Source organism: Bombyx mandarina, chromosome 20 (assembly GCF_030267445.1).
Source record: "Bombyx mandarina strain Sakado chromosome 20, ASM3026744v2".
Taxonomy (NCBI): Eukaryota; Metazoa; Arthropoda; class Insecta; order Lepidoptera; family Bombycidae; genus Bombyx; species Bombyx mandarina.
Genome location: NC_143226.1, coordinates 2,538,844 through 2,566,725, shown reverse-complemented (window position 1 = coordinate 2,566,725; position 27,882 = coordinate 2,538,844). Strand labels below are relative to the sequence as shown.

The 27,882-nt window shown below is 41.7% G+C and overlaps 2 protein-coding genes and 1 long non-coding RNA gene across 3 annotated transcripts in view; 2 read left to right on the top strand and 1 right to left on the bottom strand.

The window, feature by feature from the left end:
- Positions 1–2,450: 2,450 nt before the first annotated feature.
- LOC149500592 (E3 ubiquitin-protein ligase RNF123) overlaps positions 2,451–27,882 on the top strand; it is a 61,952-nt gene continuing 36,520 nt past the window's right edge. The window contains exons 1-11 of the mRNA XM_089735843.1: positions 2,451–2,596; positions 3,759–3,867; positions 5,067–5,136; positions 6,752–6,894; positions 16,351–16,544; positions 17,127–17,252; positions 19,232–19,382; positions 19,631–19,771; positions 20,908–21,090; positions 22,393–22,545; positions 22,979–23,088. Coding sequence (XP_089591969.1) covers positions 2,466–2,596; positions 3,759–3,867; positions 5,067–5,136; positions 6,752–6,894; positions 16,351–16,544; positions 17,127–17,252; positions 19,232–19,382; positions 19,631–19,771; positions 20,908–21,090; positions 22,393–22,545; positions 22,979–23,088 — 1,511 coding nt within the window. The 5' untranslated portion in view covers positions 2,451–2,465. The remainder of the gene's footprint in view (positions 2,597–3,758; positions 3,868–5,066; positions 5,137–6,751; positions 6,895–16,350; positions 16,545–17,126; positions 17,253–19,231; positions 19,383–19,630; positions 19,772–20,907; positions 21,091–22,392; positions 22,546–22,978; positions 23,089–27,882) is intronic.
- Positions 7,956–11,565, bottom strand: LOC149500595 (uncharacterized). The gene is made up of 3 exons (XR_016324779.1): positions 10,129–11,565; positions 9,554–9,672; positions 7,956–9,462 (listed from the first exon to the last, which is right to left on the bottom strand). It is a non-coding gene; the product is annotated as an uncharacterized LOC149500595 (long non-coding RNA).
- Positions 24,106–26,645, top strand: LOC149500594 (uncharacterized). Its single transcript, XM_089735715.1, has one exon. It carries the CDS (start codon positions 24,419–24,421, stop codon positions 26,060–26,062), a length of 1,644 nt encoding a protein of 547 aa, XP_089591841.1. The 5' UTR covers positions 24,106–24,418; the 3' UTR covers positions 26,063–26,645.

Here is a 27,882-nt window from a genome sequence, read left to right as displayed (position 1 = left end):
CGCTGCACACTGATGCGCATGATCCACAATCTCCAATAAGCACAAAAGGCATTGGATGGAAGACTTTGCTTTAGATGGCGGATTAAAAAGAATGATCTAAATACAAATAGTCACCTTAGTACGAATGGCTTAAACAAATTGTGAGCCCACGTGACCTACCAACTTGCTTATTTCTGCCATGCTCTGATTTGAACTTGAAGGTGGTCGGCAAGACTCTGTTAATTTTTTTGGCTCCAGTTTGTTTCCCTAACTAATCTTTGGTAGCCTAAGAGGCAAATTCCAAGTAATCACGGATGGGTAGGCGAACTCACATGCTTAATCTAAGAGAATTTGCTAACACTAGCCCTAGCAAGAGCAGTGCTTCGCTGAATCAACCAACTGATCTGGCTCCAGTAACGACTTTCCGCTAATTGGCCCGTGAGCTAGCCTAATAAGTTATCATAATTATTTTCCTCAGCGTGAGGTAATTAATTTATTGTTATTTCAAGGGTCCTTTAGTAGTCCTTGCGAAGGTCGAATAGCGGACGACTTTGTCCTTTAAGGTTTTCGTATTTTCAAGTTAAGAAAAAAACAACGTACACCTCAAGAATACGTTTACAGGCATTCAAGTAAGAACTTTAATCAGAAAATCTTGTCAACAGTATTTATTCCCAAACGTCTGAAATTTGTGATCAATATGACATTAGTTTAATGTCATTTGATTTTCAATATAATCTCTTTGTTTTATGAGTACACCAATTATTTAATCTTACATGTTTTCCTGTTTCCTAATACAATAACTACAAAAAACAGAAACGATTTTATTTCAAACGCCATTTCTTAATGTACAATGTAAGTTATTAGAAATTTCTTGCTGTTTTTTCATACTAAACTCACCGTTGATAAAGGTAGAAAATTTAAGTACCTAGCTACATATTTTAAAGTGTTTAATTATTATACTGGAAGATCGACGAAACTCGAAAGAGCGTTCTAGACAAAAAAATTTTTACACAAAAAAAAAGGAAAGATATCCTAGGAACACGATACAGTGTCATGCATTTGTATGGTACGTGAAGAATTTCCAAGTAAAATGATGCACATGTATATTTTTCCATATAAATTGATTTTGTTTGGACTCCGTGCGTCGTATTCCTCAGAACTGAGGGTCGTGACCTTTACGGAGCACTTTTGTTAGGACTATCTTCCTCCACTCCTTCCTGTCCTCCGCGCAGTGGATTGAACTCTACCATTGCCGGTGCCAAGCCCCGATGAGAAAAGAGGAGGGTTGGCGTCGGTATGCCAGCTACCCAGTCGTAAAAATATAACGCCGAGCTACGGACGGCGGTCAACTAACCCAAACTAGGGCTTCAGTAGCCCAGACGAACTAAACCGCCTCTGAATTTCTGCTGTGGAAGAACACGGGTACTCACCACTAGTAATTTTCCCAAGAAAACTTTTACGTGGACTGAAGACAGATAATATTAATATATTTTTATTCCACTTTGAGCCCATTGTGCTCGTAGCCTTAGCCTGTTTGTATAAACGTACAATCCGACAAATTGCATTTCCAAGAACCGGGGAAATTGGGAAACCTAGCGCTATTTCTGCGCGCTGCCTTGATTTGGAGATTTTCGAGATTGGCCCATTAATGCTATCAGAATTGGAAAAGCTCACGTTGACTATTTAGCCAATTCGAATTCGCCGATTTCATTATTTTCCCCGATCTTACACTTTTATATATGGTACAATAAAATACTTTATTTAGTCTCGTATTTCTTTAAATAGACATTTGTGCTGGTGGTAGGACCTCTTTTGACTCCGCAAAGGTAGGTACCACCGCCCTGCCTATTTCTGCCGTGAAGCAGTAATGCGTTTCGGTTTGAAGGGTGGAGCAGCCGTTGTACTGTAAAAACGGAACATGTATCACAAGGAAGGTGGCGGAATTGACGTTGTAGATGTATATGGTCTCTCGTAACCACTTAACACAAGGTAGGCCGCGAGCTCGTCCACCCCACTAAGCAATGAAAAAAAGTGGTATTCATTCATGAGCACATCTTTAGAGGCATTTATTTAGAAGAATTTTATATATGTTTTATTGCTTTCAACAACGGCTTAGTGACGTCGGTTAATATTAATGTACCAGGAGTCGTGCTCATCAGATTCTGATGCTCACGCTATTATCTTCATTGTTACTTTCTTCGGTTTTCTCGAGAGGTAGACATAATTAAAACTACTATAAGGGCTGAATCTCGCTTTTTTATTTAGACTTTTCGAATACATTACGTGGTGTTGAACAATTAATAAACATATTGAGTTTAAGTTAATTATTATCCTATTATTGTTTGTCTTTGTAACATGCAGGATAAAGACGTACGTTTTTTAAGTAGGTAGCCTGTCAGTCTGTAACCTGTCTCTGCAAATGCATTTATGACGGGCCTCTAACCACGATACTTTCTTTATTTCAGCTGGCCTTAAATTCGTGAGGGATGATGAACGTTTTCAAATCCATGTTCGGCGTTTGCAGTGGCTCCGCTGAGAAAGGAGAAGTCCACGATACCATCAAACGGGTGTTCGGAAACGATATGGTCTTGAAGGATAATGGGGATCGTCAGTCGCAGTGAGTGAACTGGGCCAGCGGCTCTCAACCTTTTTTAGACAGCGACGCACTCGCATATCTTTTAACAGATTCGCGACACCCTTACATAATTACTGGTGATTTTAGGAAACTTGTTTAAGTGAAGGTATAAATACATTAAATGTTACATGATTGATCGATTAAACATCGAAAAATAATTATCCCAGAGATTTAATTTGCCCAGGATACCTTAGAAAAAAAAGTCGTATTTGTAAATCTCACGACACAGTTGACGGGACCTTGCGACAATGTGTCGCGACATTGTGGTTGAGAGCCACTGGACTGGACTATGATGTTCTTATTGTCGTTCATACGATACGATTTTCCCAATTGCGTTAGTACTTGAAGAAGGGAGCTACTAAGACAATGGGGCTCGGGTTACGCATAGATTTCGAACCGTGTTTGAACTTAGATTGAATCTGAAATGCCACAGAATCGTTTTAAATTGTAATCATTTGTTAGTTTATGTTAAGAAACCCGGAAATTACGGTTCGCGGAATTCAAATAAATAAAATTCAAGAAATGTCATTAAGCCTCTGGGTCTGCGGAGGGACTTCGGTTCCCTCTGTATTTTGTACTGCATGTTCCATGGGGAGTGCTCTGAGGAATTGTTCGAGATGATACCAACGTCTCGTTTTTACCATCGCACCGCCCGCCACCGGAGTACAGTTCATCCATACTACCTGGAGCCACTGCGGTCATCCACAGTGCGTTTCCAGAGATCTTTTTTGCCACGTACCTTCCGGCTATGGAATGAGCTCCCCTCCACGGTGTTTCCCGAGCGTTATGACATGTCCTTCTTCAAACGAGGCTTGTGGAGAGTATTAAGCGGTAGGCAGCGGCTTGGCTCTGCCCCTGGCATTGCTGAAGTCCATGGGCGACGGTAACCACTCACCATCAGGTGGGCCGTATGCGCGTCTGCCCACAAAGGCAATAAAAAAATAATAAAAAAGCTTACTTTTACGATTTCATTTAGCGTTTTTTTTGTTATCGGTATGAAATTAGATTTACTTATTTCTGCAACTCGCAGAAACTGAAGAAAGTTTCATACTATTTAAGGAATTATTTATGCTTTTTCTCTGCATGCCTATCCCTAACGCAGGATTGCATATGGTTTTCATAAAAATATGTATTGTTTTTGCAGGAGAAGTAAATACATTAATCATGTACGTGAAGCCCTGCCTAAGATGTTGGATGCGAAATCAACACAAAAGCCGAAGTCTTCGAAGAAACACGTCCCAATCGTGATTGACGTGAGTTACTTTATGCCAGTTCAATTAAATTAACATAATTCTTTGTACGTTTTTCGTCATTTGAAAAATGTTCGAGAACATTCTTTTCTTCTTTTGTGTTTCGAAATGACAATAAAAAGTAATAACCTAATTTCACATTTTTTTCTTCTTCTATAAAACAAGTTTATTTTAACGTAGTCTTATCGAAGTTGAATTTTCTTTTTAATAGTAAAGCTAAATACATGAATGAGGGTTTTGTTTCCTTTAAATCTATTCCTAGATCTCTCATTTTTGAAATGACACGAAAATCAACGTTTAACTCGCTGAGTTTCTCGCCGGATCTTCTCAGTGAAGCGATTCCGATTCGGCACTGCTCTTGCTAGGTTAGCAAATACTCCCAGGTTGAGCCCGTCTGGAATAGCCACTTAAGTTACCAGCAAATATAGGATGGTATACGCCTGGACATCAGTTGGAGAGGGCTATGTTCGGCCGTGGACAACGGACAAGCCAAGATGATGATGATGATACTTGCCTAAGCTATGCCTTTAAATGAAAAAAAAAGCATAAATGTAAATCTTAAATACGCGTACTAAAATGCGTACGTATTGGTACCATCTCCCTATCTCGTTTACACGGTCATATAACCTTGTGATTACATCGTAAGCCATTGAGTCTGGAGCCATGTTCAATAAATATCTATTGTTTCGACACACCTCTCACTTTTCTTAAGATTCTCTGAGCAGTCTATCTGAGGAAACTGATGCGTCTATATATCGACGCTTGAAAGGCAAACATGACTAAGCCACAATAACTGCTTTGTACATAAATGATAAGCAATAACCATATTCAATGCGCAAAATAAATATATTTCTAGGTCTATTAAAATCATTTCAACCCTACAGCTACTAGCCAGATTCTACTACAGCTAGATTCGTTAAAATAAATTTTGTTTTCAGGTATTTCAACTTTAAATTAGTCTACTGTAAAGTTCACGCATTATCTCTTAGTCACGTTTGCCTTTCAAGCGTCGATATGTAAATGGCAGTGTGAATTCCAACTCTCAACTTGAGATATGAGATCTCCGTTGAAATGTATCACGTATAACGACTGTCCCTATGGCTGCGTCGCGGCAAAAATATTCAAGATGCTACATATCGGAACAGCTTTTACTATAAAGCGTATTAAGGCCAATACCCATTTTCCTATATTTCGTTCCACAGGCCAGCGAAACCACAGACGACAGAACTGGTCGCATCGGACCGAAGCTGGTTGTTTTTGATGCGTCTACAGGTAAAACTATATGAGTTTGTGAGGTTTTTAGGGAAATGAAGGAGGAGGCGAGTGCGTTGGTTGTTTGTTGCGTGTTGTCCTCCAGAAACCTCATCGGAGTGGTCAATAAAACACTACGTATAATTACATGTTTATTCGCGTCAGCGACCGCGGTGGATCGCTGCACGTTGATCACTGACTGACTAACGTATGCTGCTCATTACTATATGCACAATAACTGCATAGTAAGCTAAGCGGGGCGGGGTATCATTCCCCTACAAGATTAAACGCGAACTAGCAATTATAAACGGAACCCTCGTCTCCTCCCGTAAAGCGTAGAAATATTTTGGAAGGTCGCCCACCATGAACCCTTGTGGATACACTTAACGTTAGCTACACATCTGACAATCATAAGTTAATTTGAAAAAAATACGAACCAAACGAATTTAATCATTAAAACTAGTAGGTACAATTATAATTTAATGTTTTCTAAAACAACTAACCCGTAGGTTTTATTTATTTGTTAATGTTAATACTTGTTCATTAGGCTGACGCTTATTCATGCCTAAGGAAAAAAAAAACATTTGCTAACATAAATAACATGCTAACCAATCTAATCTGCGGCGCTATTTGAGATGTGCCCGTCACGGCTGAGTGCGAAATTCTGAAAAGCCGGGGCCAATTTCTGGCGCGAGGCACTTTAGGAAATTAAATTTTAATAATTGTCTCTGTTCTAAATGTGTGAAAAATGTGTTGTGAGGAATCCCTCAAGAGATATGATTTGTTGGGATAAGGCGATGTTCGCTTCTTTTTTTTTTTTTTAAAGCCATTGTAGACATTCGGTAATACGACCCACTTGATGATGAGCGTTTATCGTCCGCTCATGGATGTAAGCAATACCAGAGGCAAAGTCGCTAACTGCTGCTTTATGTCATGCCAAAATGCAGACAAGATTGGTAATTTCTTTTTTTTTAATACGCTTTTATTAGCTTCAGACGTAAGTATGTATGTAACGGAATCTTTGAACACGATTTTGAACCCCTTCAAAACGTCGGATTAACTCGAAATTTGGTATACTTATTAAGGACCGATGACAATACAATATAAAAAAAAATATAGATATTCAACTAAAAAATTAAAAATAAATAATAGTTTAAAAAAACGAACAAAATACGCTTTTATAGAAAATCCAACTAAAAAATAGAAAATAACTTTTAATAAATTCGAATTAAATGTAGTAATAAATTATTGTAAAAAAAGCGTGGTATCAGTAGATATAAATATTTTATCAACAGATATGAGTAGAAGGGTTATTTTAATAATATCCTGAAAATCATTTTTTCTTACACTATTTTTAATTTAAATTTTTTTTAAAGTTTATTTTCTATTTTTTAGTTGAATTTTTCTATAAAAGCGTATTTTGTTAGTTTTTTTTAAACTATTATTTATATTTGCATTGAGAATAGAAACCTTTTGCGTAGACATATGCATCCTGAATTGTTAGGTCTCCTTCGGAGGCGCTCGGGCAGCTGTTAGCAAATCCCACCCCTCCTGGCTGAGCCTTTGCTCACCCAACTCTGGTGAAACTGAAAAGGCCTCCGGGCCAACAGAAATCCTTCAATCTTTATTTCTACAGGGACAGGTCGCTTAGTCCTGGTCGGTGACGAGAGAGTCAGCGTGCAAGGAATGTCGAGCTTCGCAACGATCAGAGCGACCGCCTGCGTGTACTCTGCCAAGTGGATGTATGAAGTGCAACTAGGGACCAAAGGAATAATGCAAGTTAGTTGGCCAACTTTTTTTTTTATTCCTTAGATTGGTGGACTGGTGGCTCACAGCCCACCTGGTGTTAAGTGGTTACTGGAGCCCATAGAAATCTACAACGTAAATGCGTCACCCACCTTGAGATTTAAGTTCTAAGATCTCAGTATAGTTATAACGGCTGCCCTACCCTTCAGATCGAAACGCATTACTGCTTCACGCTAGAAATAGGCAGGATGGTGGTACCTACCCGCGCGGACTCACAAGATGTCCTCCCACCAGTAAAAAGCTTACCTTTTTATTGTGTAGTATTTATTCTCTTCAGTTTTTTCTAGTCGTCGATATAATTAAAACAGCTTTTACGGTTTAATCTCGCGTTCTTTAACTGACTGACTCGGTGGTGCTGTAGTTAGTGCCACTGACTGTTGCGTCCTGAGTCGTGGGTTCGATTCCCACATCGGGCAAACATCCGTTTGATAATCAGGTTTGTTTGCTCTATGTCTGGGTGCTTATTATCTATATAATAATATGTATATACATATAATATTATTTATTATATTTCTTCTTAAAGCAAAACACTATGTGATTCATCTAAAACAGAGTTTTATTTATTAAATACAGATATATTTTACTTAACAAATATCAACTAATGTAATAACTACTAACCTAAAACAGAGAATCGACAATAAATGAATTAATGTTCATGCTTTAAATGTTAAATGTTCTTTCTTTGTCCCAGTTGTGCCTCCCTCTTATCGTTGAATGCATAGATTATACACTTAATATGTTTGAGATAGATGCGCAACTCTCATTTTTATTTTTGCTTTAGTTAGAGCCCAGGACAGCAGGCGTCGCTGCTGTCGATTATTAGTCTCCCTACCCCCCACCAGATGGCTTTTTTAGTAATTTTAATATTTTTTTATAATTAACTCTCTTTATGAAAAAATCTTATCGTTTAGAATCGCTGAAATTCCCGGTAGTACTTATGAAATATTAAAGAACGTTTGATTGTGTTCAGCATTCTAATCGATAAGACCTTTTCATACAGAGAGAAAACAGTTTTTTTAAATAAAAAGCTGTAATTCTCTGTAAGCTATTTAATTTCCCTATATTACAAACAATTTACTGTTAAAAGATAGTATGAACGTACAATTGTATAAAATTTCGAATAACAATAACTCCTCTAGATTAATCCTACTAGAGTACTTAATAACATTAAATCGAAAGTTATCTAAAAGTTAATTAAGTCTAGATAATCAAATCATTCAATGTCACTTAAGTCATTTGTGCGAAATATAAACATGTCAGCTTTCCATTACAAACATAGTAGACAATTTGAATTAAATTTAATAAATTTGTTTCTTAACTATAGCAGTTCTTGCTTAAAGTTGATCGTGACAGATCATGACCTTGTATGAAAATATTACATCTATAAACACTACCTATGCTTCGTCATACAATAATTGTCATTTATACTAGCATTGTAGAGATAATACACACACTAAAGTGAATACTAAATTATTCTTAGCATTCTTATAAACATTTAGAAATTTAAGAAACGATTAACCCACAATCATGTTCATAACATGTGACATTTTGTTCTGCACAAACGTTTTATTACATGATTTGAAAAACAAAAAATGTTTAAAAAATGTAATGATGATTTAAAGTACTCTTAAATATTGATAGTTTGTACTTAATGACGCTTATAGTAATCTTAGACATGATTACATTAGTTATACTTTTATTCCCTATCTAAATTATTTCTATTCTGACGTTTCTGATGCTTTAGCTTTGGTAATACTAGATGAAACAAACAGCAGATTGAAAGAAAATCATCTTAAAGTTAATTACATTCATTACAAACCATTAGTTTACATTTTGTTACAAAAGAAACTGGTGTTCGTTACATGCAAATGAATTATAAACATACACATGCAAACATAAAATGTAAATTTATCTTTTAATCCAAATGAAATGTACACTAATATTACATCTAAATAATAGAAAGGGTTTCGAAAATTTTTATTGCACCCAACAGCAGACGAGCACGCAACCCGGCCCATGATAAGTGGTCACCAGTGCTTATAAACTTCAGCAGTGCCATAGGGGTTGCTGTCTATCACTTAAGTTTTAATAAATTATTAATATACTCAGTCACAAGCATATTGATTTCACATAATGAAAATGTAAGAAACATAATCATGTTTGGGCATTTTCATTTATATCTGCTCATACAGAAAACACAAATTAGCAAATATATTCCACAGTTAATCTAAATAATTGCAAATAATGCTTTTAAAGACCGTTGACTTTTGATCATTAATTAAAATCATCGTCTCGTAGAATTTACAAAAGGTTATTTACAAAAATTTATATCAGTATTTTCATATATTACTAACTTACTAATTACAACTATTCAAACGTAATACTATAACTATAAGAACTAAACAACCTATTTTAAAACAAAATTGGCATCAATTTAGTTCTTATGAACTATTTCAATTATTAATTTATCAATTATAAACATATTTAAAAAAAATTAAGATCCCTTGAGAGTTCACATTCCTTGCTGAATCAGTTTCTCTTCTGAAACGGAGAAACAAAGTATCTTAAGTATGTACCAAATATTGAAAAAATACGACCATGAAAAATTTAGTGTTAATGTAATCTTACTTACAAATTAATATATTACGTAACACGTTCTGGTTCAAATATAGTGCATCAATCTTTTCATGTTTCAGACATTTTAGTGCTCCTTATAATTTTTCCATAATTTTGTCATTATCAAACCTTTGTCTACAAAAATAAAAACATTATTTTATATTGGGTAGAAGGATGAACGTGGTCACAGGCCACTTGGTGTAACTTAGTTATCAAACACCAGGAAACAAAACGTGAATGCCATCATCTAACTTTGGATGTGAGATCAATTGTGCTGTATTTTATTTAAACAGGAAAGCATGACTGATTGATCATTCCAAAAAACTAGTTCGGGCCCACTTGACAATAAGCATATAATACGCTGAGTTGCAAAACATAAATACTTCCACCCACTCGAGACAATTTTATTATCTGAGGTGTGTGTGTGATAGTACGAGACTTAATACCGACTGTTTTGATCAAAACTTAACATATATGATAGCTAGGCAGCAGAAATAGGAAGGACCATTAGTTGGTGCTAATTCATTTAATTATAATATGAATAATAATTCTGTTAGCAAATAATATACCGGGAAAATAGTGTAAACTCACCGTTATCAAGGCATCCGAAATAGCATTTCATTTTCGATCTTCGAGGCATGCTGATTTTTAATAATAAACATTCTGTAAGAAATGAAAATAGTTACACAGGCTTACGAAACGCTAACGAAGAAAAAAGTATTGGAGCCAAGTTATGTCTAAAGAGAATTCAAAACAGAGTTTCTCAATGTCTAATCGTCTAATATTCTCATAAAGCTAAAAGTTGCTCTAAATTAATACTACAACGTAAAATAACTCACACCAAGACCAAAAAAAAACGATTTAAAAAATTAAATCGTTACGACATTTTGAAAACTTTTTTTTTTTTTTTGAGATTGTTTTACGGCCCTGGAATTTTGAAAACTTCAAAGCAGTGTTTCCACTTACGTTTTTTTTAACACATTTTACCCTAGTTTCTTTTGAATTTACCCTAAAATTTCCTAGACAACTTTCATAAATCCTTTATATAGAAAGCGTAAATAAAATACAGAAAATAAACCACAGCATATTATTTAATGTAGGTATATATAATATAAACGCCCCCAGAAGATCATAGATCTATAGGATTAGAATTTTCAAGGAAGTCGACGCATTGCTTTTATATTCTTTTGCTGCACAACCTAACACTGTTCGGTTCTAAAATTGAGCAATTGTTTGCTGGCAAAGTTGGGAACTTTCTATGAAGCAAGCCGTTCAGGGTTTCATTAGAAAGCCTGTTTCTTTTGTCAGTTTTTAAATTTGAGAACACTGAATAATCTTTCCACCTCAGTCTTTGAAGAAGGAACTGCTAGCAAAAGTGAAATGACAATTACAAGGTTTTCGTAAATGAAATTACCATGATAATCTTTCATGGTACATGAAGTACCTGTATATTACAATACAAGTAAGTTCTGGTGACATCAACGAAAATAGGTAAATAAAAATTTGGCGGATTATACTTATTGGGATTCTGGGGAATCCCTAAGAAAAAGCAGTGGCTTAATCTATGATTTACTTTACTAGAGGGTTACTGTTGAATCAAACCTTTATAGTTTTTATACACATCTCTGTTTTATTCTTTTACTTGTCAACTCGACTTAATGTCATTCTCTCTCCATAAAATAAAATGTTCATTGTTTTACTTTAATTATCGTTTATTTTAAAATTCACAACAGTTACTAGTATAGGCTTTGCTTTTTACCCCGAAATATCCTAAATCCTGGTATTTTTTAAATTGTCTTTATCATCCAAAATATCAGCTATTTTTCCCTAAAAAAGGGAGAATTCCCTAAAAGTGGAAGCACTGCTTCAAAGTACGCTACATTTTTTATTGAGTCAGAACTCATATCTGCCATCTAGTGAGTTTATTAGATCATTAATGCCTAAAAGTTACAAAAATGACGTCGCCACAGGAGTAAGATGACGCTAGTTGTATGTTATTTTCCTTTGTATGGGAGTTGCACCCCCCTGGTTGAATGCTAAACTAATACATGACATACCCAAATGTTAATGTTTCTGTCAACGTCAACATCAACATCATCACAAAGGTTACATACATATGAAGTATTTTTGTCAGGCTCTGGTACCCATAACGCAGAGAATCTTAATTTAGGTCTTTATTACCGTGCGTGATTTAGTCCTAGATATTTATTATTACTATTATTAATGTCCACATATTACCTTCGACATTTCGAATACTTAATAGCTCAGTGTGCTTAGTGCGAGTTTCTTAACGTTCTCGCTAGCGTAAAAGTTCAGCCAATTTTGTATGCAGTTGGAACAGCGCCCCTAGTGGCGAACGTACGCTTTTTTTTTTTTCCTACCTATGCTGATAGCCTTGAGAGGCTATTTCAGCTTCACCCTAACGTTTGTAGGGGAGCTCGCGGGGCTCAACCGGAGAGTTGCTAACACTGACCCTAGCAAGAGCAGTGCTTCGCAGAATTTACCACCGGATCGGAAACGCGACCCACTGAGAAGATCCGGCGAGAAACTCAGTGTTTTTTTTTTTTTTTTTTTTCCTACCTAAGCTGAGAGCCTTGAGAGGCTATATCAGCGTAACCCTAACTTTTGTAGGTGAGCTCACGGGGCTCAAACCTGATGACGTTGCTAACACGAACCCTAGCAAGAGTCGTGCTTCGCAGAATCTACCACCGGATCGGAAACGCAACCCACTGAGAAGATCCGGCGAGAAACTCAGTGGGCTGTGTCTGAGAGTTAATTTACTCGTCGAGCCCTTCGTCGCAAGCGACGGGTTCGACGAGAACGGTGACCGGTGCTTGAAGTACGTAGAAGCACCGTTAGTGGATCGGGAGGATCCGAGATGACGTGTTTTGGGCGACGTCGACTGCTTTCCATTCTGTGCGCAGGATCGGGAATGTAGTTACCGGCGGCCACGATGAGAGGGTTCTCGTGTCGTGCCGCTTTATCGAAGTGGCGCATCGACGCCGACTGCATATACTTACTGGTGGACTCTAAGTCCAGGTCGTCATGGAGGTCGACGTTCCTGACGAACCACGGGGCTCCGACGGCTATCCTGCAAAAACGGGATTGAATAATTTGGAATGACTTTAAGTGAGTGCGGGCCGCGTGAGCGAACACTACACTTGCATAGGTCATGACGGGGCGTATGCAAGTTTTGTAGTGTCACTTTATTTCTAAGGGACATTTTACTTCGCCTACATATCATCGGGTAGAGACGTCCTAGAATGAAGGCGGCACGGTCGCGTACCGTCTTAATGTGAGGGCGGAATGTCATCCTACTGTCGAGGGTGACGCCTAAATATTTGACCTTCGGGGCCCACGGTATGGGTTGGTCGAACATCGTTATTGGGCGAATGGCGGGGGCAGGGGTGTTGACGCGCCTAGTCGGGAGGGGGATGCTCAGCGTGGTGTTCGGAGGGCGACCCCTTTTGAAGAGCACCGCTGTGCTCTTCGTGGGGTTGATGTCGATGCGCCACTTCCGGAACCACTGTCCCATGGTGGTGGCTGCGGTCTGAAGTCGTCGATGAAGCAACGCCTTCTTCCTACACGAGTAGTAGATGGCGGTGTCATCGGCGAAGAGCGCCAGATGGGTCTCCGGAGACCGGGGTATATCATTGATATACAAACTAAATAGTAACGGGGAGAGGGCGGAGCCTTGCGGGACTCCGGCTGTGACGTGACGGGGCCGGGAACGCGTTCCCTCGACTCGATATCGGAACGAACGGTTCGACAAGTAGTCTCGTATGATGAGCACGAGTCTGTCTGGCACTCCCATGTTATACAGTTTGTATATCAAACCGTTGTGCCAGACTTTGTCGAACGCCTTCGCTATATCGAAGAAGAGGGCTCCTGTCGGAATGGGTTTCCGCCTATTCAGCCCTAGTAAGATGTGCTCCGTGAGGCGGTGCACTTGATAGACGCACGAGTGTCTGGCGCGGAATCCAAACTGCTCGTCTATCAGAATTTTGTTCGCGGATACGAAGTCCCAGAGGCGTTTACGAAGGAGCCGTTCGTATAGTTTGCCTATCGCCGGGAGGAGACTGATGGGGCGGTAACTCGCGGTTTCGTTCTTCGGTTTGCCCGGCTTGTGTATGCCGATAACGTCCGCTTCTTTCCACGCCGCGGGAAAGATGCAGTTCGTCATAGCAGCATTTAATATGGTGGCCAACATCGTTATCAGTTGGGCTGGTAACAATTTAAGCGCGCGGTTGCGGATGCCGTCGGAGCCGGGAGCTTTCCGTGGTTGTAGGCTATCGATCGCCTCCTTAACCTCGGAAGTGGTAATGGGGGGTAACGCGTCCGAGGGCGGCAGGGAAGCTCTGCGCTCGACCTCCCTGTCGACTAACTCGGTGTGTTCGGGGTCCGCGTGTTGAGTGCTGGTGGTGCACTGCTCTTGCAGTGCATCGGCCAGCAACTCTGCCTTGTCATCGTCATCGTAAGCCGGTGATTGGCCTGAGGGGCGTACGAGAGGCGGCATAGTGGCTATAGTTTCGGACTTGAGGGTCCTAGCTAGTCGCCAGTATGCTTGGTGAGTGGGCGCGAGTTCTTTTAAATAACTATCCCAGTTTTCGTTTCGGGCGTCGCTCAAGCGGGATTTGACCTCCCGCTGTAAGCGACGCATCCGAGTCCGGTTTGAATCCGTGGGATATCGATCGTAGGCCCGGATTGCCGCGTTTCTAACTCTTACGAGGTCCCTAAGATCGGGGGAAAGTCTGATGCGGTGGAAGCAGTCCTCCACATCGACTTGCTTTGAAGATCTTATGATCGCCGTCGAGACGTGATCAGTGAAGATGTTTATGGATTCGACTGTGTCCTCGAGGGATGGAGTTGAATCCGGGCCACAGGGGAGGATTGGTGGAGCGGTGTCAGCTAAGCACGTGCCCAGCTTCTTCCAATCCACCATGGTCCTCGTATCTGGTTCGCGGTTGAGGGGGCGACCGAGCTTCATGACGACAGGTCGGTGGTCTGAGTCGAGTTCTGACATTGCCTCGATGGAGCGCAAGCGCAGAGTTACGTTCCTCAGCAGTGCCAGATCTATTGTGCTCGGACGACGCGCGGCGTTGTACGGATAGCACGTGGGGGTCGAGGGGTTGAATATCTCGAATGTGAGGTCGTCTATGAACGCGTCGAGACGCCTACCGTTCACATTCGTGCGATGGCAGTTCCACCTAGTGTGGTGGCAATTTAGATCGCCTGCCAGAATGACCGCGTCCCCCATACCGAGCAGTGTCTCGAGGTCACTGCTCAGGAGGGGTTTGTCAGGGGGGAGATAAACGGATGCGATGACGATCGGCTGGTGTCCCGTCAGCGCAATGCGGCACACTGACGCCTCGATATGTAAGAGCGAGGGAGTATCGAGAGGGACGCAGTGCAGGGCCCTCCTATAGTAAATGACAGTCCCGCCCTTGCGGGTGGAGAGTCTGTCATTCCTAACCATGACGTAAAACTCAGTGGGCTGTGTCTATGGGTTAGTTCGCTCGTCGAGCCCTTCGTCGCAAGCGACGGGTTCGACGAGGACGGTGACCGGTGCCTGTGGTGCCTAAAAGCACCGTTAATGGATCAGGAGGATCCGTAATGACGTGCTTTGGGCGACGTCGACGGTTTACCATTCGGTCTACTGGGTCGGGTATGTAATTTCCAGCGGCTACGATGAGAGGGTTCTCATGTCGTGCCGCCTTCTCAAAATGGCGCAGCGATGCCGACTGCAGATATTTACTAAACGTACGCAAACGATCCCATTCCATACAAATATGAGCTAACTTTTACGCTATCGAGAACGTTAAAAAACTCTCACTAAGCACACAGGTGCTCACAAACGACTTCGCATTAGGGTAACAAATTTTAAGAAAAACATGAGAAATTTCGTTTTATTTAAGTAGGCTTTTTTAAGGCACACTTAATCACCATAATTTTACCTTCGGCACCGGAGTCCTAGGTTTTCCATGAAACTTGGTAAAAACAGGCGTAAAGTATTCGCTCAGGGAGCCTAGACAATTCTACATTCTACTTGGGTTAAGACTTGTAGAAAAGCACATAAATGTCTCGAATTATATTTATGTACTTTTCTACAAGGTTCAATGGCGATAATATACAATTCTTCTAGCCCCATGAATACGTCTTAAATGTTTGTTATCTGTTTGTTTTTGTTTGTTTGTCGATCGCCTCAAGATCTGTCTGGTTTACGGAGGTCACCGAAATTCAAATATATCACGGCCTGGCGAATAGCTCACCAAACTTTGCTGATTCCGAAGTAAATTCGTCATCATTCTATGATAATTCATTCACCGTCCAGGCGGTTCGATTGTGGAATGCTCTGCCGGATGCAGTGAGAAGTGCTCCAACTTTAAACTGTTTTAAAAGAATGGTGAAGGAACACTACTTATCGGCTTAGTTCTGTTTGTTTGCATCATTACCATTTATCATTTCCATACTGTTGATTTATTATGTGTATGTATTGTATGTAAGTATGTATATTGGTATATAAATCAGTTAGTTATATATTTCATATTATAATATATGTAAACGGTATATATTTTGTTTATTGAATGTATATATTTTCTATAATAACGTATTGTCTATAGTACACCGCAACATGCCTGCTATATTTTTATATTTTCCAGAATTTCTGTAAATTAAACGGTTGTCTGGAAGAGATCGCTTTTAGCGATAAGACCGCCTATTGTACAAATGTATCTGCTTTTTGTTTTTTGAATGTAATTTGTGTTTTGGTGTGCAATAAAGTGTATTCTCTCTCTCTCTCTCTCTCTCTATCAGATTGGCTGGTGCACCTCATCCTGCATGTTCTCCATGGACACAGGAGTTGGAGACACAGCTCATTCGTACGCGTACGACGGGAGCAGAGTCAGAAAATGGAACGTCGCGACGTCCGCTTACGGTCAACCGTGGCTATCCGGTGACGTCATAGGGGCGTGTATAGATTTGGATAGAGGTCTTATGGAGTATTACAGGTTTTTAAAATTAATTTTTAAAAACTTTTATTAGTTTAGTACGGATTCATGTAACATAACATAAGCTTTGTACGTTTTTTTCACCAACTTTAAGAAATTAACCGGAGATGGAAAATTGCATACCCATCAATAAGATTCTGCGAAGCATTGGTCTTGCTAGGGCCAATGTTCGCAACACTCCCGGTTTAAGCCCCGTGAGCTTTACCTACACGTTAGGGTGAAGCTGAAATAGCCTCTCAAGGCTATCAGCATAGGTAGGATATATTATAAAAAAAAGATAATGCAATAATTATATAGCTTCTCTGACGAATATCAGCAGGTTACAAAAATAAATGGAATTAATTGTTAGTTTGGTTTTCTAATTGGGTGCGTTTTTTTATTTTGATTTTTAAACTACATATACATACATTTATCGTTAATTATTTGATGTTTTAGTTTATTATTTGTTAGATTACATTAAGTCACATGGCCGTCTCATTAGATGGATTTTCTCATCTGATCGTACCCGAAAGAAAGTATGATTTGGCAATTCGTTGGAGCTATAAAAAGATAGCTTGTGTAATCCACATTGATTTTGTCTAGGAACGGTGTGTCGCTGGGCGTGGCCTTCGACAAGGTGACCCACGGATCCGGCCTCGCTTATTTCCCGGCCGTCTCCTTAGCTATGCAGGAACATTTGTACGCCAATTTCGGACACGTTCCATTCGTGTATGTATCGATTTGTCGCCCCATTATTTGGAATGTTTTCAATACATGATTTTGAATAGGGTACTTGTTGAGTCTCTATATCGGGCAAGGATTAATAAGACACGTGTTCAGCTTAGCGGTAGGCAGCGGCTTGGGTCTGCCCCTGGCATTGCTGAAGTCTATGGGCGACGGTAAGCACTCACCTTCAGATGGGCCGTATGCTCGTCTGCCTACATGGGCAATAAAAAAAAATAACATATAGTGGGATTACAACCTAACGTGCTATCGACAGCCCGACAATCCCCAGACTGACGTAGCATCATTGCAATATAATTACCGTTAACACATACATTAAGCAGGCTGAATGCAGGCAACATTGGAGGAAGCTGATGCAAAAACTGGACCAAGGTGGTCACAACCCTCAGTAATGAAGAAGCGACGAATGTGTTCTTCTTCACACATACATATAATTATTAGTTGCTATGGGGACATTTGTGGTCCCTATATATTGGGGCTGTGCTTGACCTAGAATAAACACCAGTCTCTTCTCGTGAATATCGTAAAAAGCTGCTAAAAGATTCGCTGGAGAATGAGCAGCAGCGTTCTCTGATTGTTGTGCCGGCGGACTGCGATCGGCAATTAGCTTATACTCGTAGGGCGTAGGTTAAGTCCACTCGAGTACGTACCACAATCTAGTTTCTTTTTGCCGCGAATTAGTCGTGCGTTCTAGTTTTAAGGGTGGAGAGCTGTAACGCAATATAATCGTGACTTCTGCCTCATATTTCAAGGTGGATTGTGGTTGTGAGAAGCTATGAATAGGTTAACCGTGAATAATGAAAAATACTATCAGTTTACATTAAACAAGCTTCAAGGATATGCATTATTTATTGAAAAGGATTACGTTTTGAGAAACGTCCTTGCGCCCGAGCGAGTCGTCAATAACTAATGTCCTTAAGGAAACAATATTTATTTTATAATGAGGCCTGTGCTTCTTTTCCCACGCATGGAATTTGTTTTTGTAGGCATGATCGTAGTGTTCGAGAAATTCTAATAAAGAAACGCTGAGTTATGACTGTAATCCACTTCAAAAACATTAGAGCCCAATGTTAAAGTAACAAAATTATAATACAAGCTAATCTTACAAACTACGGTTCAATGTTGTACAGAGAATTCAACAGTGGTATTCAGCTCGTGATATATATATGAGCTTCGGTATCTAGTTTATATCAGATGAGACCACTGGACTCGATCACTCCTCTCCGCAATAACAAAAAAAACTTGGGATTTATCCGTGTTCATTAACCTTTTTTTTATTTAATTTAAACCATAGCTAGAAGATAGGCTGATAGAAGAGAATGGAATAGAAAAATTCGCTGTGTCGATCCCTAGTGAGATAAGGTGGAGAGAAAGAAGAAGATTTACTTTAAGCAATACTAAAGTAAAATAGCTAATAAATAAACATTACACTTAAAATACTTTCCGGAATCCGAAATGGCTAAGTCACTTTATAAAATAGTGTTGGTGGGCCTTCGGAGACGATAACAGTTTCCTTAATTTTTTTATATAATTTTTTGTTACTATCTTTTGTTGCACACTGGAGTGACATATTCACTAGGTGAATAATCTCCTTAAACAATTCACACGTGGTAGAAGTGAAACCTTCCAAAATTAAAATACAATTATCCTAAACGTCTTAATATTTTGTCATTAGTAAATAATTGTAAGGTAGCGCCCTCTGTGAATTGATATTTTAATTTCACGTATAATCCTAAATTAAAATTCACTACAAGAGCTTTCATACACACGTTAGTATTAAAAAAATCTCTATTAAATAGTATGTATTAAATAAATAGTATGTATATTTCTGTCTCATTCTTTTGTATTTGTGTCTCTTACCTGTCGTTTTTTCCGTTGCATCCGGTTTGAAATCACAACGATTCTAAAGAAGTTTTCACTTCAAAAATACCTAAAATACAATTTCAAATTAATATAATTCTCAGGTTTCCCGTGGAAGGTTTTGCGCCCATACAAGCACCACCGACGCGTGAATGCACAAAATCTGCGTTACTATTCAAATCCTTGGACGCGTTAGTGGATGAACTGTCGCGGCCTTCGGAGTTGAAGCCCGGCGTTACGGCTAAGACTAGCAAGGTAATATTAGCTAAGCAACTAAGCTAAAACTATCTAAAACCTCTGGGCTTGCGCGAAGATGTGAATTCTGTATGTGCAAAATTTGATGATTTTTTATTTAGCAAAGGCTGTGTAAGTAAAGGGGGTAGAGTTAACATTTTTAATTATTTTTTGACATTCAACAAGTTTGTTATGCTGACATCTAAGCTGAAATAAATGATTTTGAATTTGAATGACGATGACGTTGAAAGTGCTATTTCATTTTATAGGTGAAATCTGAATCTTCGAGGGTCCAAGAAGAAGAAGTAGCTTTACGGATTCACAGTTCGCAGTCAGCGTACAGTCCTCGACCGTCGCCCCATTGTATTGTCGACGCACAAAGCTCGGAATTCAAGAAGATGTCCAAAAGGGTAAACATTATCACACATTGAAGAATAAAATCAAAGAGAATAAAAAAGTAAAATAATAAAATAGAAAATAAATTAAATATGCCTCAGGGTTATCACCGGTTTTCGCGGTTTTGTTTCAAAACGCTTGATCCTTATAAATAACTAGCTGTATCCGTCCGCTTCGCTAGCCATTTAAAATTAACATAATTATTTCTCACCCCCACAAAGATTCTCATCATTAACGCCCCCGCAACCGGTGTAGGGAGTCCAACACTCATATAAATATTAGCCTATCCATTAAGTACATGTATTTTCTACATGGATACCAAGTTTTAAGTCAATCGGATGCACGGTTTAGTAGTTATAACGGAACATCCGTAAAAACCACTGTAGTTTTATATATCAGTATAGATATAGATGATGCAAATTGATGGAACACAAATATTGCACAAACGAGTTTGGGTGAGTTAATTATTAAAATAATTGTCAAACAAGTACTAAAGAGACTTTAGTGGTAGGTAGCTATAGTAGAACAGAAGCCATTTGACAGATGCCTGAATCGAAGTAACGTCATTTTCGTGAAGATCTTGATAGGCTTAATAGGCAGAATCTTGATAGGCTTAAATATATAAAAGTTACGGACAATAGCATTCGGACCGTTGCGTCGATCCGAAAGACTAAATGTTTATTTTATTTCCACGCCCATGCTTCATTTTCCGATGCTTCATGTTTTCGACGTCATTATGCCATCACTTACACATTACTGGTGGTAGGACGTCTTGTGAGTCCGCGCGGGTAGGTACCACCGCCCTGCCTATTTCTGCCGTGAAGCAGTAAGTCGTTTCGGTTTGAAGGATGGGTCAGCCGTTGTAACGGTACTTGAGACCTTAGAACTTATATCTCAAGGTGAGTGGCGCATTAATATTGTAGATGTCTATGGCCCCAATAACCACTTAACACCAGGTGAGCTGTGAGCTCGTCCACCCATCTAAGCAATAAAAAAAAACTGCCGCCTTCCGTGCATTTGAGCTCCCCATCCATCTTTAAACATTCGAATTCCCTTAAATCACAGCCAGGTTTGCAAGTTATAAATATTTGCACGACCACACGCATCCAAGTTTTGAGTGCTGATTCCTTAAAATTTGTTATTTCCACAGGCATTCCTCATGTCTCTTGCGCGGATCGTAGTATTGGAACTGGGTACGGTGCTCCGACTGTCATACGTCGTTGTGGCAGAATTGCTTCCTAGACTGCGTGGCGCTTTAGGCTTCAGAAGCAGAAGCATTCAAGTTGACCACCAAGCTGCCGAATACTATGCTTCATGTAGGGATGAAGGATTTGTGAGTATCATACTGTGCTTAATACCAATTCTGGGTGAAAGTTTTCAAAGCACGTAAATCAAATAACAATCAAAAATAAATTTGAACGCAATATTTAAATTTGGCTTTGAGAATGGTTACACTAGGCATCGTTAATTATTGAGCCGTTAAAATAGAATACAATCACTTTTCAAAACAAAATTTCAACTCATGTTCGAGATGATACCCGACATCTCGTTTTTACCATCGCACCGCCCGCCACCAGAGTAGAGTTCATCCATACTACCTGGAGCCACTGCGGTCATCCACAGTGCGTTTCCAGAGGGCTTTTTTGCCACGTACCATCCGGCTATGGAATGAGCTCCCCTCCACGGTGTTTCCCGAGCTCTATGACATGTCCTTCTTCAAACGAGGCTTGTGGAGAGTATTAAACGGTAGGCAGCGGCTTGGCTCTGCCCCTGCCATTGCTGAAGTCCATGGGCGACGGTAACCACTCACCATCAGGTGGGTCGTATGCTCGTCTGCCTACAAGGGCAATAAAAAAAAACAAAAAAAAAAACAATTAAACATACAATGTGCCAACGCTAAGATGGAAACAAACGATGTTTTTTATGGATGAATATTGCATAATACCCACCACGAAGCTGAATTTCACTTAAATTATGTACATTACAAAAATGTATTTGTCCAATATGAAAAGTTATTTTGTTTGGTGATTCATTTAAAGTTCTATCGATCGTTACCGTCGGCATTTTCGTGAACAGTTTCTTAAAACCCACTAGTGACGTAATCATTTTTTAAATCATAATTTAGTTACGCAAGGTAGAAGAAAGAGAGAGACCTATTGAGGGAGAACGTCTATCTCTCTAACATTTTAATGGCGACAATATGCATTTTTGTTTATTGCTTACATGAGTGGACGAGTTCATAGCCCACCTGGTGTTAAGTGGTTACTGGAGCCCATAGACATCTACAACGTAAATGCGCCACCCACCTCGAGATATAAGTTCTAAGGTCTCAGTATAGTTACAACGGCTACCCTACCCTTCGAACCGAAACGCATTACTGCTTCAAGGCAGACATAGGTAGGGTGGTGGTACCTACCCGTGCGGACAAGAGGTCCTACCACCAGTAATTACGCAAATTATAATTTTGCGGGTTTGATTTTTATTACACGATGTTATTCCTTCACCATGGAAATCAATCGTGAACATTTGTTCAGTACGTATTTCATTAGAAAAATATATCTATATTTTATTGTTACACTTATGAAAAGTTTTCTAACGTACATACTATTTTACATATATTTTTATGTGTTTACAGATTGGATTATCATCGAAATTACTGTCACAGCCACAGCCACGTCTGTGTTTGTTGTTGGATTTGCTGTGGACGTTTCTAGATGAATCTGCGCTATGCGACGCTTTTGAACACTGCGTCGTCCGGGAATGTCTACTTTATGAGCTTGTCTCGCCTGTAACTATAAAGTTCTTAGTTTATTTTGGTTGGTTTGTAATAAAAGGGACCAGCCTCGAAAGAGGTTGCGTTAGTGGTTTCCCAGTTTCCTGACTGATGCGGTGGTGCAGGTTGACAGATTGGTTAACGCCTCTGACCGTTGCGCTAAGGGTCGTGGGTTCGATTCCCACATCGGTCAAACATTCGTGTGATGAATTTTAGTGTGAACTTTAGTGTGATTAGATAGGTGGACGAGCTCACAGCCCACCTGCTGTTAAGTGGTTACTGGAGATATAAGTTCTAAAGTTTCAGTATAGTTACAACGGCTGCCCCACCTTTCAAACCGAAACGCATTACTGCTTCAAGGCAGAAATAGGTAGGGCGGTGGTACCTACCCGCGCGGACTCACAAGAGGTCCTACCACCAGTAACCAGTAAAAATTGAATTTGTACAGGATATCTACTTTAACCAACAAACGGAAGGGGTGTACTCTCTCTGCGGTTTGATGCAGCATACGGAAACCAGACACCACCTTATCAAATACGTGTTCTTCAACAAAATAACGTATGTACCATATTTGTAACTGACATCGCATGTTTACTTATGACATCATCGCGACCAGACTGACAGATTTGCTCGTTTCTTGTTCATCGCCATATTTAAATACTAGCTGTACCAGTCCGCTTCGCTGGTCATTTAAAATTAACATTATTATTTCTCACCCCCACAAAGATTCTCATTATTAACGCCCCCGCAACTGGTGTAGGGAGTCCAACGCTCATATAAATATTAGCCTATCCATTAAGTACATGTATTTTCTACATGGTTACCAAGTTTCAAGTCAATCGGATGCACGGTTCAGTAGTTATAACGGAACATCCGTAAAAACCACTGTAGATTTATATATTAGTACTAGCTGACCCAGCAGACTTCGTAGTGCCTCAATCGAGAAATAAAATACATAAACTTTTGAGGGACACATTAAAGGAAAAGAAAAATTATTATTTGTATTTAATTCCGCACATTTCCATATTTATCTAACCTTTTAAACCTTCTCTGGACCTCCATAAATAATTCAAGACCAAAATTAGCCAAATCGGTCCAGCTGTTCTCGAGTTTTAGTGAGACTTTTTTTTTTATTGCTTAGATGGATGAACGAGCTCACAGCCCACCTGGTGTTAAGTGGTTACTGGAGCCCATAGACATCTACAACGTGAATGCGCCACCCACCTCGAGATATAAGTTCTAAGGTCTCAGTATAGTTACCCCGGCTACCCTTCGAACCGAAACGCATTACTGCTTCACGGCGGAAATAGGCGGGGTGGTGGTACCTACCCGTGCGGACTCCCAAGAGGTCCTACCACCAGTGATTATGCAAATTATAATTTTGTGGGTTTGGTTTTAATTACAGGATGTTATTCCTTCACCGTGGAAGTCAATCGTGAACATTTGTTGAGTACGTATTTTATTAGAAAAATTGGTACCCGCCTGCGGGATTTGAACACCGGTGCATCGCTACATACGAATGCACCGGACGTCTTATCCTTTAGGCCACGACGACTTCAAACGACTAACGGTCATTCCGATTCAGGCACCCGTCGCGTGCTGACGTGCTCATCGACCGTTCGATTGCCCGACCTCGGTTCGGGGCACATCTGGCGTCCAAGTGTTTTTCTCGGAAGTGACTACCTGTGCTAATTGCGTCGCATCGCCATCTGTGAGCGGGCGGACCCCTAAATTCCAGGAATTCGTTCGGTAACTTAGTGGCCCGTTTGCAAGCGGACGGCTGTGTGCCGTAATTAATTGCGATTATTACAATTTTTGGGGCCTCGCCGTAAGGCGAGTGTGTTTTTAAAGTCCCGGGGCAGCCCCCCCTGGGCACTCGTATATTATAATGGAGTCCACGGTCGATCTGTTTGCAGAATTTCTTCGCCTTAGGTACCCAACGCTATCGGCAGAATTTTTAGAATTCAAGACCCATCACGCAGCGAACTCGCCGGCGGTCTCTGTCGCTCCCGTCGCTCCTGCGTCGTCCATCGCGTCCTCCATCACGCCCGCCGATCCCGTGTCCCCGATACTCGCGCCCAAAACTTCTGCGTCGACCGTTGCAGCTTCCGCCTCAACCGTGCGTTCGTCGGCGACCTACGTTGCTTCCGTGCGTTCGTCCACAGCCTCCGTCGTGCCTGCGTCGTCCACTGCGCCCGCTAAAACACCCACCCGCAGGTCGCCCGCGCCCTCCTCATCCGATTCAGAGTCGGACATGGAGGTCGACCCTTCCCCCGCCGCCACGACTGATGGATTCACAGTAGTCCAAAAAGGTAAAAAGCGCGCTGCGGAGGCCCGAGCTTCCGCGGCCGCTAAAGTAAGCAAAGCCGCGAACGCGTCGCGTCCCCGCCCTCCAACCCCCTTCGCTCCCGCTGTCCGTGCAACACCGTCGCCGCGTCCAGTGGCACAATCTAAAACTCAGACCCCTCCCCCGGTAATCCTTCAAGAGAAGGCAGCTTGGGACCGAGTTTCCCTGGCCCTTAAGGCCAAAAATATTAATTTTATCAGCGCCCGTAATCTCGCTAACGGGATTCAAATAAAAGTAACGTCACCCGACGACCATAGGGCCCTCTCAAGTTACCTCCGAAAGGAGCGTATAAGCTTCCACACTTATACGCTCCAGGAGGAGCGCGAACTCCGCGTTGTCATACGTGGAATCCCGAAGGAGCTAGATGCTGATCTCGTCAAGGCTGATCTGATAGAACAAGGCCTACCAGTAAATTCCGTGCACCGCATGCACACCGGCCGCGGTAGAGAGCCATACAATATGGTTCTAGTCGCCCTCCAGCCTACCCCCGAGGGTAAGCACATTTTTAACATACGGACCGTCTGTAAGCTCTCCGGTATCGCCGTCGAAGTCCCCCATAAAAAAGGCACTCCTAGTCAGTGCCATAACTGCCAACTGTACGGGCACTCTTCCCGTAACTGTCACGCGCGCCCCCGATGTGTTAAGTGTTTGGGCGATCACGCCACGGCCCTCTGTACTCGCGACCAGAAAACCGCCACCGAACCACCTAGCTGCGTCCTGTGCCGAACACAGGGTCACCCCGCGAACTACCGTGGATGCCCCCGAGCTCCAAAAATAAATCGCCGCGTCGCCCGCCAAAACCGTTTCCGAGCTTCCCGCCCAGACATCAAAGTCTCAGCACCCTCTGTGCCGAAGGCTAAGCCTGCCTTCGTGCCGGCGCCGGTGCCCAGCGGCTCGGCCTGGGCTAAACCGTTGCCGTACACGAACACGGCTGCAGCTCCTCCCTCCGCGATTCGTCCCGCCCCCGCGATTCGTCCCTCCCCCGCGATCAGCACTCCGACCGCGTCCGATAATCTCGCTCTAGCGATCGACTTTTTTCAGTCGATCAACTTTGAGCGTGTTAACGCCTTGGGTGACGCCATTCGCGCCGCCTCTACTGCACAACACTTCATCGCTGTTGTGCAGGAATACGCTGACGTATACGCGTCGTTAAATACGTACGTCCTCCCCTCACTCCGCCGGTAATCAATGGCGTACATTAGTAGAATAAAGCCCTTATCCGTAACGATAGGATTTTTTAACGCTTACGGTCTCGCAAATCAACGTGATCAGGTTTGTGATTTTTTGCGTGACCATCAAATTGACATTTTTTTAGTGCAGGAGACCCTACTCAAGCCCGCGCGTCGCGACCCTAAAATCGCGAACTATAACATGGTTAGGAACGACAGGCTCACTGCTCGTGGTGGTGGTACCGTCATTTACTATAGAAGAGCCCTGCATTGCGTCCCGCTCGATCCTCCCGCGCTCGCTAACATCGAAGCATCAGTGTGCCGAATCTCACTGACGGGTCACGCGCCGATCGTTATCGCGTCCGTTTATCTTCCTCCGGATAAGATCGTTCTAAGCAGTGATATCGAGGCGCTACTTGGCATGGGAAGCTCTGTCATTCTGGCGGGCGACCTAAATTGTAAACACATCAGGTGGAACTCACATACCACAACCCCTAATGGCAGGCGGCTCGACGCGTTAGTCGATGATCTCGCCTTCGATATCATCGCTCCGCTAACCCCGACTCACTACCCGCTAAATATCGCGCATCGCCCGGATATACTCGACATAGCGTTATTAAAAAACGTTACTCTGCGCTAACACTCGATCGAAGTAGTTTCAGAGTTAGATTCAGACCACCGTCCCGTCATTTTGAAACTCGGTCGCGCTCCCGATTCCGTTCCCGTCACGAGGACTGTGGTGGATTGGCACACGCTGGGCATTAGCCTGGCTGAATCTGATCCACCATCGCTCCCGTTTAGCCCGGACTCTACCCCGTCTCCTCAGGATACCGCTGAAGCCATAGACATCTTAACGTCACACATCACCTCGACATTAGATAGGTCATCGAAGCAAGTTGTAGCGGAGGACTTCCTTCACCGCTTCAAATTGCCCGACGATATTAGGGAACTCCTTAGAGCTAAGAACGCCTCGATCCGCGCCTACGATAGGTATCCTACCGTGGAAAATCGTACTCGAATGCGTGCCCTACAACGCGACGTAAAGTCTCGCATCGCCGAAGTCCGAGATGCCAGATGGTCTGATTTCTTAGAAGGACTCGCGCCCTCTCAAAGGTCTTACTACCGCTTAGCTCGTACTCTCAAATCGGATACGGTAGTAGCTATGCCCCCCCTCGTAGGCCCCTCGGGCCGACTCGCGGCTTTCGATGATGACGAAAAAGCAGAGCTGCTGGCCGATACATTGCAAACCCAGTGCACGCCCAGCACTCAATCCGTGGACCCTGTTCATGTAGAATTAGTAGACAGTGAGGTAGAACGCAGAGCCTCCTTGCCACCCTTGGATGCGTTACCACCCGTCACCCCGATGGAAGTTAAAGACTTGATCAAAGACCTACGTCCTCGCAAAGCTCCCGGTTCCGACGGTATATCTAATCGTGTTATTAAACTTTTACCCGTCCAACTCATCGTGATGTTGGCATCTATTTTTAATGCCGCTATGGCCAACTGTATCTTTCCCGCGGTGTGGAAAGAAGCGGACGTTATCGGCATACATAAACCCGGTAAATCAAAAAATCATCCGACGAGCTACCGCCCGATTAGCCTCCTCATGTCTCTAGGCAAACTGTATGAGCGTCTGCTCTACAAACGCCTCAGAGACTTCGTCTCATCAAAGGGCATTCTCATCGATGAACAATTCGGATTCCGTGTAAATCACTCATGCGTACAACAGGTGCACCGCCTCACGGAGCACATTCTCGTGGGACTTAACCGACCAAAACCGATCTACACGGGAGCCCTCTTCTTCGACGTCGCAAAAGCGTTCGACAAAGTCTGGCA